A 12,318-nucleotide genomic window follows, 5' to 3' on the forward strand; every position below is an offset into this window, starting at 1 on the left:
CCATGGACTTCTTCCACCGCGCCAAGGTGGTGCGCTTCCGCAGCCACCACGACAAGTACCTCACCGCCGACGACGATGAAGAATCCGTCGTCCAAGACCGCAACGGCGCCACCAAGAGCGCCAAGTGGCTCGTCGAAATAGTTCCCGAATACGACAACATCGTACGCCTCAAAAGCTGCTACAACAAGTACCTCACGGCATCAAACCAGCCCTTCCTCCTCGGCGTCACCGGCCGGAAGGTCCTCCAAACTCACCCCTCAAGACTTGACTCCTCCGTCGAATGGGAACCCATCAGAGACGGCGCCCAGGTCAAGCTCAAGACCCGTTACGGCAACTTCTTGCGGGCCAACGGTGGCTTACCGCCGTGGAGGAACTCCGTTACACATGATATTCCGCATCGGACTTCCACTCAGGATTGGGTCTTGTGGGATGTTGATGTGTTGGAGATTCATGTTGATTATGTTCCTCCGCCTCCTCCTCCTACTCACTCTGATTCCCTCAATTTTGAATCGTCTACTCCTTCTGCTGTTGATGCCAAATCTACTCAATTTTCTAGGCAGGAGGTATGCTTTTGGGGAAAAGTTTTGAAATTTTCATCTCTGCTGCCTTTGATTCTTTGTTGACTTTATTTCTTTAATTTCTTGATAGTACTTTTAGCTCTCAAAATAATGCTTATTTTAACTAAATTGGTGTAGTGTGTCTGGATAGTTACATTGATTTATGAATGAACCTATTAATATGGAATGGAGCGAGTGCTGTAATTAGCTTGGTAATTGTTTATGATATAGCTAGATTAGATACATGAAATTGGTCGTTGGATGTTTGTTTGTGCGGTTAAAATTAAATTACTGTAGTTCCTAGAAATATATATTGGCCTTTGACTATCATTTAAGGACTAATTCTGACTGTGATTTCATACTGGACAAGCATGATTTTCGTAGAGGGAAACACAATACTTTTATTATGGTAAGGTTCTGCGGTTTTTTTATGATGATTTTGTCTTTATTTGTTTGCTGGCAGTCGTCGGATTCATATGTGGGCTCGCCGCCGAAGATGGAGGGGAGAACTATATACTACCATGTTGCCGAAGATGATGGGGAAGTGGACGATGAGAATGTGCAGGGGTATTCTCTGATCTTCAAAGGGAACGGGGTGGAAGAATTGACAAAGAAGTTCGAGGAGGAGACAGGGTTAGAGGGAGTTATTGTGTGCAGTCGGAGTCCTTTGAATGGGAAGCTTTATCCTCTTCGATTGCAGCTTCCTCCAAACAATGTGATGATGCAGGTTGTTTTGGTTCTTCAATCGTCAAAAGGTGAGTTTTCAGAGTTCTTATGGATGCTGAGCTGCTAGTAGTCAGTTACATGCATCAGAGTATTTTCATGAAGTTGTCATAGATTATCAATTGAAATCAGATTAAGTTGTTATTATACGAAGTTGAGAAAGAATATTTTGGTGTTGAGAATTGGATTGAACTACAAGTGTGGAATTCTACAATAGCTAGTCTCTAGTTGATGTACGACTAAACTACATAAGTCTACCACTTGAAAAATTAGGGATCATTTGAATTACATAATTATTAACTCCCTTGGAATATAAATCTTATAGGATCCTTAACATCAAGCCCTTTAAGACATTGGTCAGACTTATATGCATTGCATTGCTTCCTTCTTTATAGAAAAATCAAGTGGAGGACTTGATTGATGGTCATATTTGTTTTCAAGGTGAAATGCTGCATTGTTATAATAGAAGTAATTTAAAATAATAGTTAATGCTATTTTGGCTTAATTAGTCAAATTTCATAAAAATGTTATGCAACAAATAATTAGCCATTTAGAGTGACTTTTAATAGTTAAGAAATAAGGATGTGGCATCTCTACCTTTCACACATCTCGCTAATCTTACATCCTATAAATAAATAAATAAAAATAAAATATACTCCTTCCAATGCATAATATTTGTCACTATTAGCCAATGTTTACCGAAACAGTTTATTTACAACTAATTTATGGCATCATTAACATTTTTATTGTACTTTGTTTTTTATGTCTTATTGTACTTTGTTTTTTATGTCTTATTGTACTTTGTTTAATCTGAGTGGAGGATATACTTTGGAAATTCATCATAGAAATGTGAGAATAATTGATACATTAATCCAAAAGATTATATAAAATGATTTGATATTTGCGCATTATACTTCAATTATTTCCCTAACTTTTATTTTTCTATTATGCCATTCCAGTTGCAAAAGACTTTGAGGCACAAGGTTTACTTTGAGTAGCGAGATTTGTGGAGTCTTGAATCAATTACATTAATGCAAGGGCTATGTACATAGAGATCCAAGCGGGTTCAAATATCAATTATACATGTGAAAGCATTTAAGATGTTGCACTACTACACCATCTTCATTGCGTTGAAAAAGCACAATTCATTAAGGTCTTACCAACCTTCAATGGAGGTGCCCTAAATTTTGCATTGGCTAGGATCATATCAGCATATTGTCCCCTTCTTCTGGTAGTAGTTGTTTTTGGGCTTCCTATGTATTTGAGCTATAGTTATAAGTATAACTTAGTCAATTCTTCATGTGCACTACTATTGTTTCATTTATTTCATTTCATTTGTATTGTGGTAAATTTTCTTTGACTATGCTATTCTTAGGTGTATCAGTGTTAGTGTATGCCTTTGTATAGATTTTTTTTTTATTTATTTATTACAATACTTATAAACAGGCTTATTTTTCTAATAGAAAAGGTTCTGTTTATGTATGTCTTATTGGGTGAGATTCTAATTCACAAATGACAGAACAAAACAAAACAGAGAGATGCAAACTAAATTTATCAATGAGCGTCAAGCATAATGACAAAGACCAAAAGTTTCATGTGCATTATATATATATATATAAAGTTACAATTTGAACCTAAAAAAAATAAAATTCAATTCTCTGGTACAATCTTTTATCAAACCAATTTATGTTACTGTTCGTCCGTTGAATTTGTGTCAATGGAATGCATGTGGCCGGCAGTTTCACTGGTATTAACTAGCTGGCTATTATTAGTTGAACCAAATCATTCATCATTCGTGTCGCTCTCAATATCCAGAGAGATATATGATTATAATAATTGCTGTGCAGATAGGATTTTCTATAGTCACATGAAATTTTAAGAAATCCATAACATCAAACCCGGGCCAATAAAATTTTTTAACGATATATTAGTTCACCATAGATTTTTCATTTATATATGATTGTGCATATTTTTCGTCACCAATAATCCTTACAAGAACAGTTTCCCTCTTTAAAATGATGGAACCGTGCACGATCTCTCACAATTATCTCTACATTATAAATTCTTGATAGTAATTTTGTAACACTGTGACAATCATTACACACCCTAAGATTCTTAAACACTCTTATTGGCATGCCTGGTCTTGACCTTAGCAATCCAAAAGCTATAGCTAATCTCTCACTATGCAACCTCATAGTATTCTTTTTTCCCTCATTAACCTCATCAACTAAAGGTGCACCTGAATAATCAGGTACATACCCGGTTGCTTCTAGCTTCTCCTCAATTTCACTCATAAACTTGTATATATCTTCACTTTGAGGATGACTAGTGTCCCCAGCAAAAAATTCATGAGTGACACCATCAATCTCTACCAAACTACAACCAGGTTCTTTATTCACACCCTTATCAGTCATTAGTTTTCTAAGCAATCCAACATCATTCCACATGCTAGCTGAAGCATAGATTCTTGACAATAGCACATAAGCACCACTACTATATGTAGTACTTCCCTCTGACTCAAACACTTTCTTGGCCAGTTCTTCACTTAGCTCAAGACTTGCATGTTGCTTGCAACAAGCATCCAACAGACTCCTCCAGATCACGTCATCCGGTTTCATAGGCATTTCCGAAACCAAGTTCATAGCCTCTTCGATGCGTCCGGCTCGAGCGAAAAGATCAACGAGGCATCCGTAATGCTCTAATCTTGGCTCAATTTTGTACTCCCTGGTCATTATGTCAAAATACATAAGCCCTTCATTAACCATGCCCCTGTGATTACATGCACTCAAGACACCAACAAAAGTGATTGAATTCGGCACGAGTCCCTTTACCTTCACCATTCTTGCATAGTAGTCCAACGCCTCCTCAGCCATGCCATGCATGGCAAGCCCCAAAATCATTGAATTCCATGAATTCACATCTCTATAAGGCATGATTTCAAAGACTTGTTTTGCAAATCCCACTGAGCCACACTTGCAATACATATCCACCAAGCTAGTGTTAACCAAAACATCATCAATCATGTTCTTGTCACTCCTTTTCAAGACATAAGCATGAGCCCACAAACCCAAAGACAAAGCACCCAATCCAGCACAGGAACTAATCACACTTTGCATGGTGTAACCGTCAGGATCATGAATCCTCTGCATCTCACAGAACATTCTCAATGCAGTGTCATACTCACCAGCACTTGCATAAGAGTCAATCATGATGTTCCATGAAACCTCACTTCTTTCGGACATTTTCTCGAACACCTTGTGTGCCAAGTCTAGAAACCCACAAGTTGCATAAAAATGAATCAAACTGTTACAAATATGAGTATCCGATTCAAACCCAAGTTTCAATACATGAGCATGCACCTGTTTCCCTTCAGTAAGAGAGAACAAGTAAGCACATGCCTTTAATACAAAAGGATATGTGTAATTATCAGGAATAACCGCTGCACTTTGTTGTTCTCGTTCCATCATTAACATTGCTTTGTAAAGTTCCATGGACTTGTGTTTTTGGTCTGCGGTTCTAGCATAGGCTCTTATGAGTGTGTTCCACATGAAGGAATTGGGATTCTGAAAGTGATGAAAAATTCGAGTGGCGTATCGAAGATCAAGCAGAGAAGAATGGTGAAGGATTCTGCTGTGTAGAAGGAGGGCTTGTGGATGATGGTTGGTGTGAATGGTACGTAGAAGTTGAGCATGGATTTGCTTCAAGTGAGAGATATCAACAATGGAGTGGTTGAGCAAGTGGAAGAGGCGCGTGTGGCTGTTATGGATAAAGGGTTGGCCATTGTTGTTGGTGGAGAAAAGCAATGGAGTTTGAGTTGTTGCCATGCCCAATGCTATTCATTTCTCTCTCCTACTTATTATCAACAAGAAGATAAGGTGGAACCATGTTACCAAATTAAACATCTTATTATTCATTATTTTCTATATAAAAAATATATAAGTAACTATACTTTAACATTTAAAAAATATCAAATTCGATTATAATTTTATATCAACAATAGAAAGCTTTTAGCTTAAATATTTAGTGTATCTCCCTAATAATTTAAATATTTAATTCAATTTTGATACTTTATATAGCTCTAAATTAAGTTATTATAATACGTAGTCATATATTTATTATTAAAATTTACGTTCACAAAAAATCAATTTAAAATTAGTTATTATTTGTATATAAATATGATAGAAATTTATATGCAATTTGACTTAATTAAAAATTATTAGATAATAATTTAGTTAAACTTCTCAAATTATCTAACTATTTTTAATTATCAACTTTACATGATGATAATTTTACGTAAATATTCACCTATGAATATATATGTATTGTTTAAGGATAAAAATTTAAATGCAGTCAATTAAAAGCCATTAAATAATTTAACTGATTTGAGTAAATATATATTTTATAGTTTAAGATAGGAATAAGTATTGTTTTGATACTTAAAGTTTAGGGTCAAAATCAAATTCGTCTTTAATCTTATTTTGGATTTAAAATTGTCCACAATATTTCATTTGGTATTAAGATCATCCGATCAACTTTTTTCGGACAGAAATACCTTTTCTAACCCCACCGTTCATTACCACCACCTTTATTACCACTAATTATTCCTCTTCTCATATCTATTTATTCTAATCCATCAACAACAGCAACACAACAAAAATTCATCATCAACAATATAACATTCAAATTTAAAAATTCATCATCAACAACATATCATTCAAATTTAAAAACAATAATATCAACAACCTCATTTATTTTAAAGAGATTGAGAAGAAAGTGAAACTGCCAGAAAAGAGAAGGGAAGCGAGAGAACAAGAGAGCGAGAGGGAGAAAGCTCAAAATCGTGACCACCACCATCAAAATTGCTGCCACTGTTGCTCTTGAAAATTGCCATCGGAAAAGAATGGAAAAGGAGATCTTGAACCAAAGAAGTCCCTGCAAACGCTAACAGAGAAGTAGAAAAGTTCAGCCTCAATGTTCAGCATCATCTCCAACGTTTCAAAAAATTTTGTTTTAAATGCAACATCAAATCCTTCAAATTCAACAACAACAACAACAACAAAGCATTCAGAATTTTTTGAAAAAAAGAATGAAAAACTTGATCAATTACAGAAAAAGACAAACGAGATCCAGAATAAAGTAGAAACAGCAAAGTCACCAGTTTGTTCTACCACTACTTTCGCTGGAAAAGGTCGTCGACAGCCGACAAGGTAAATGGTGACGGCGTTGACGGCGTCGTGACTGATGCCGAAGAGGAGGGCGACGACGGCAGAAAGGATGTCCTCCAATGACGAGGTGAGGCGAGGCGAGGATGTGGCAGGCAAGGAGAGGGCGACCGTCAATCTCAACGACAGCGGAGGAGTCCTCGGTCAATGGCAGATCTTTGCCGTGATTTTTCCTTTCAACACATGCAACAACAGCAACAACAACATAACGACGACATCATTTTCAAGAGTACCGAAATTAGGGCAAGTATGCTCAGGAGAAAGAAAAGGAGTGGATTTAGAGGGTGGTCCGATTAAGAAGAAAAAGAGGAGGAGTTGGAGGAGTAGTGTGAATTTTTGTTGTGTTGCTGTTGTTGATGAATTAAAATGAATAGATATAAAAGGAGGAATAGTTGGTGGTAATAAAGGTGGTGGTGGTAGTGAACGGTAAAGTTAGGAAAGGGTATTTTTGTCTGAAAAAAATTGAAAGGACGATTTTAATACCAAATATAATGTTGGAAATAATTTTAAATCCAAAATAAGATTAGAGACGAATTTGATTTTGACCTTAAACTTTAGGGATCAAAACAGTACTTATCCCTTCAAGATATATTATATGTGAGAGGCTGTTTCTTAAAGTCTGATTAAATGTGTAAAATTATTTTATGCACCTACAACATATGATAACAATAATGTGAAAAATAATAATGAAACAAACAATTTGGCAAGTAAAAACATAGACGGACATTTCAATAAAGAAACACAGACGTAGTTATTATAAGTGTCCCATAATTTAGATTACATGAAATAGAAATGATCGAGGACATATACTTAATTAGTTTAAATTCTAGTAGCTACAGAAATAATACAAGTAATCAAAATCTAAAAGCATTAGACCACAGATTATAGAGACCATTATCAATATTGGTGTTATTGTTGTTTAAATCATCAGCTTGTGAGTACATATTAGGAGGAATGCGAAGCAAACGTTGGTGCCTTTCCATTTGAAGCTTTCTAATGCGATTGAGAGTGTCTTTGTAATTTTGGTAATGCAATGGATGAGGACTCCCTTGAAAATATTGCATTTGGTGCTTAGCAAGTTGGTCATACCTTGCAATTTCTTTATCAAGGTCCCCAACATACACTCTATTCAACTTGTTTAGCACATCCATCGCTATTTCCTCAACGATCTCTGATTCCAACCTATCATCATATATTATTGGTACAAACATTAAAATTCCTACATGCATGTGGTACCATATATATATATTTCAAAACTTGCAATTTCTTACTTGAGAAACTACTTTTATTATTTACACTACTCATATTCTTTAATTTATATTTTTCATATCAAAAATGTTATTTATAAACTAAAACCAACTATTAAAATCAGTCACCAAAATACATTGTGTGGTTTAATTTATTTTCAATGTGTATTTATATTTCAACATATATTTTATACTGGTAGTTGACTTTAATGACTAATTTTAGTATACACATAGCATAACTCTTTTCAAATATATACACTCCTCTTTCCTTAAGAGTATAGTTAAACTATATGTTACATTTTTAATCCCTTTTGAAGCATTTTTTTTTTATTTTCTATTATCTCATTATATTAATTACTTTATTTCTTTTATTATTAAAATATTCTCTATGATAAAAATTAATGAGTTATTCTATTCCTTCACTTATTAAACTTCTAGTTAGAAAAGTAAAGTCACCTTACTTTATATATACCTTTTCATAATTTAACTTTGCCTTATACCATATATATATACAAGTGTGAAGAGTTGACATTATTGTTATATGATTATCTAGGTTTATATATAATAAGCAAGAAAATAACCACTTTGGACATATTGTTTGACTTTCTATTGATTTTCTGGATCATCATGTACAAATAAACAAGAAACATATAGAGATATTAGTTTAATGTACCATTACCATAAACTATTTTACATTAATATTTAATTATATATTCTCCAGCTAAACTAAACCATCAATATTTTGACCCTAAAATAATCTTAAAAGGAAAAACTGCACTTTCTAACACTATTAAAAAAATGTTTAAAACCTACGGCTTATCGTCAAATTTTAGAATTTCAATAATAATTTCTTCAACAAAATAAATCTGATAATAATACTTAAAATCGTCGATTCTGTATATAAAATTTAAGAGTAAATTTAACGATAATCAAATTTTGTTTGCAGTGTAAACTTTCAAAAATAATAGAAGCTTGACCAATATCAAGAATTGTGAGTCCGTGGTTTAGTGTGTTTAATAATTGGCTTAGAATTAAGGTAAATAGGATATTGTAAGCATACCAAAGCTCTAAAAATTGAACCGAATTTGTAGAGTTAAAAGTTTAAAAATTAAAAATTTTATCAAAATTAAATTAGATATAATAAAATAATATATTATATAATAAAAATAATTTTTATATTTTATTATTTAAAATAAGTTAAACAGCTAAAAAAACATATTTGACATTTTGACTACTCGTTCACACCTAATTTTGATCTCGAGTTATTGATCTTTGACCTAATGATCGATTTGGTCCGAATATCCAAAGTATGGCGCTTCCATTAACCTGAACGGCGAGGAGACGACAATAAGGTGAAAATTCAGATGCAATTGATTTTAAGTGAAGTTGATAATTAAGAGTCGTTACATGAAAATTTAGTTAAATTAATTAAATCATCTAACGACTCTCAATTATCAATTTTAAGCGACTCCACCTGAGTTTTTTGTGAAACGATATGATGGTTGGAGTGGGTTACGGATTGTTGAAGCCAAAATGTGCGAGTGGTATATGACCATAAACAATTAAGTAGAAGAAAATTTTGAATGTAGTTGTTTTTTATATAAATTTGATATTTAATTAAAAACGTCACATAATTTAAAAATTTTGACTAAATTATTATTTATTAACTCTACATAAAAACAACTGCATGTAAATTTTTACGTGAGGTTAATTAGAGGTATATTATGATTTACCTGTCAACGGAGCAATCCCAGCCAGAGAAAGTGGCAGCTTCAGCAAGAGCATCCCTCCATTTCTGAATCTTCTTGTTAGGGCGATCAGAATCACGAAAGCGCTCCTCATGTCTGGCGAAAGCAGTTGCAAAGCTTCCCGTTTGGTACCTAACAATGGAAGGCTCCACATCGTAGAATATGGGCAGCACCATCTGCCCCCTCGTTTTCTTACAATCAATTATCTTCTTCACCTCCTCAAGACACCATCTGGAGGATGCGAAGTTCTTCGAGAACACGATCACGGAGAGCTTCGCATCCTCTATGGCCCTGAGAAGCGTCCCCGAGATCTCGTCTCCTCTCTCAAGATTGTAGTCTATGTAGGTTCTGATCTCAAATCTCTTGAAGGCAGCGTGCAGATGGCTGGTGAATGTCTTCCTTGTGTCCTCGCCCCTGAAACTGAGGAACACCTCGTGAACACCATTATTGGTGGAGGACGATGAAGACGTTGCTGCCATGTATATTCTCTCTTCGTTCTCGATCTCTATGGTTTCAACATGCAAGAAATTAAAGCATTATTAGCATTTGCCTTATTAGTTGACTTTAGTAGGTGTTAGTTCCTATGTACCTTCCGGGGATAGAATTCAGGCAATATCTCGATTCAACTTATCGTACCAACAAATACAAGCAAACATTACATTATTATATAAACAATGTTACACCAGCATAATTTATTCTTTTTCATTCTCTAATAATAATAAGAAGAATAACAAGAGTAAAGTATCGTTTTTATCTCTAACGTTTTGGGTAAGTTCTATTTGTGTTGTATTGCTAATGTTTATAAAAGTGATTTAATGTTATCCTACCGTCAATTTTACTAATAGATCAGATTGTATTTGTCAATTATTCTTACTTGGATGTATTTATTCTCAATTAAATCTCATTTAGATGTGTTCGATTTCAATATTGTACCCGTTATTTGTGTTCAAATTCAATTATGTCCCTAAAAAATAAATTATGTAAATGTTGTAGGAATTAGTTTCAACTTTTAATGAGCTATTATCCGAAGTAGATCATCGGTTCTGTTCCAAATATTTCTATTCTAATTTCAAAAGGAGATTTTCAGAACTCAAACTAAAGTTCATGATGTGTAATTGACAGTATGATAATATTGAATCATTTTTATAAATGTTAGAAATACAAATAGAACGATTTAAACGTTAGGGATATAAATAGGACATATTCCAAACGTTTGGAATAAAAATGATACTTTATTCTAACAATAATAATAATACAACTACAGGTGAATTTACACTAAAATCAACTATCAATATATAATACACGTAAAAATATAAAATACATACTAAAAATTAGTTAAACTACATATATTTATACATAAATATATAGTGATTTATTTTAGTGACTAATTTTAGTGTACAAAAGTCCTCTTTATCGTTATTTTATTATAAACTAGTGAGCGATTTCTTGTTGGAGAGAAATAGAACAAATAAAATTGTTAATGTCTGGTTGGTGTATGAATTCTTTAATATTATATGAGCTTCACTTAATTCGTTCTTAATTGATATCATACTCATCTCTCATATATCTCAATATCTTTGAATTAAATGTAAGATTCAACACGGTTATTTCTTCTTTTACAAAACTTTCTAAATATTCAATTACTATTGAATTCATTATCGGATGAGCTCATTATTATAATCCAGTATATTAACTTATAAGAATATAATGTTTAATAAAGATTTAATTCGATCTGAAAACAGATAAAAGCCAGGCAACCGATCAATGAAAGCAAGTCCACACACGAAATTCCATCATTACATTTGACAAAGTCCAATTATTTATTATTAGATAATTATAAATGTATAATCATACAATGACGTATGGGGGTTGGGGTGTGTTATAGAATTATGCAATGATTAACGGGTAGAGTTATGTAGTCGATGATGAAGAATAAGAATCGATAAAAGAGTTGACCATGTGAAAAGGAGAAACGTAGAGCAGCATTTGTAAGAAACCAGCCACAAAGAAAGAAGCCAAATTGCAATAAGACTATGAGAAATTTTGACACCAATCTTACACAAATAGTGAATGGATGCTTCCAAAAACAGTAGTAGTAGTGGGGCTACTGTGACAACTCATTTCAACAGCTTCCTTTGTTGATTTCTCATTCTTTCTTTTCATTCTAACTATATATGAATATACTTCAGCTTAACGTCTTGTGCTATAAGTTCCATACGTCCATAGATTTATAGCTACCTTTTGAATCCGGTAGACACTTTATTAATGACGATGATAACGAATTTGTTCGCTTTGAAAAGGATTGTCAAGTGTTTGTGTTTCAGTAACAATTTCGTTTAACTATGTATATTCCCTCCTTAATTAGGAATGGTAAAAATATTTCCGTTAATATATTTTTATTTTAGTAACAATAAAAATAGTCGCTAATATATTTAGTGAAAATTAGAGAATTTTTAGCAACAATAATATCATTGTTAATAAATATTTTTTAATGACCACAAAAAACATGTAATTATTATTATAATATATAGTAATAATGATAAATATATAATTGTCGCAAAAAAAGTTATAGTAACTATTATATTATTGTTACTAAAAATTTGTTATTTAAAAATATTTATATTGTAGTGGCGATAAAGGGATTAATAGAGACTTGCAAAATTTCTATAGAGATTAGAATTCGTTTGATAAAAATAGAGATATTTGCTTTATAAAAATCTACTAAATTTCTACAAAAAATAAAATTATTAAAATATCTTTATTTATATATAAAAATTATGTTATATTATTCTATTTTATTGAAAATTATTTCTACTTCATT

The 12,318-nt window shown here is 32.9% G+C and overlaps 3 protein-coding genes across 4 annotated transcripts; 1 reads left to right on the plus strand and 2 right to left on the minus strand.

Moving 5' to 3' along the window:
* On the plus strand, positions 1-2,762 carry LOC107481262 (uncharacterized). Its single transcript, XM_016101504.3, has 3 exons — positions 1-563; positions 1,021-1,312; positions 2,240-2,762. Exons 1-3 carry the CDS (start codon positions 3-5, stop codon positions 2,272-2,274), a joined length of 888 nt encoding a protein of 295 aa, XP_015956990.1. The 5' UTR covers positions 1-2; the 3' UTR covers positions 2,275-2,762.
* A 406-nt stretch (positions 2,763-3,168) lies between these two features.
* LOC107481175 (pentatricopeptide repeat-containing protein At1g59720, chloroplastic/mitochondrial) lies at positions 3,169-5,162 on the minus strand. The gene has a single exon (XM_016101389.3). The coding sequence runs from the start codon at positions 5,102-5,104 to the stop codon at positions 3,257-3,259; it is 1,848 nt and encodes a 615-aa protein (XP_015956875.1). The 5' UTR covers positions 5,105-5,162; the 3' UTR covers positions 3,169-3,256.
* A 2,066-nt stretch (positions 5,163-7,228) lies between these two features.
* On the minus strand, positions 7,229-10,149 carry LOC107481261 (disease resistance protein RPV1). Of its 2 annotated transcripts, XM_052258910.1 has the most exons (3): positions 10,087-10,149; positions 9,483-10,002; positions 7,229-7,684 (listed from the first exon to the last, which is right to left on the minus strand). In XM_052258910.1, the coding sequence occupies exons 2-3, from the start codon at positions 9,974-9,976 to the stop codon at positions 7,357-7,359; spliced, it is 822 nt and encodes a 273-aa protein (XP_052114870.1). In that variant the 5' UTR covers positions 9,977-10,002; positions 10,087-10,149; the 3' UTR covers positions 7,229-7,356. The 2 variants fall into 2 exon arrangements, with proteins under 2 accessions (XP_052114870.1, XP_015956989.1); XM_016101503.3 differs by having other exon boundaries at positions 9,483-10,124.
* Positions 10,150-12,318: the final 2,169 nt, after the last annotated feature.

The sequence above is a fragment of the Arachis duranensis genome, chromosome 3 (assembly GCF_000817695.3).
Source record: "Arachis duranensis cultivar V14167 chromosome 3, aradu.V14167.gnm2.J7QH, whole genome shotgun sequence".
NCBI lineage: Eukaryota > Viridiplantae > Streptophyta > Magnoliopsida > Fabales > Fabaceae > Arachis > Arachis duranensis.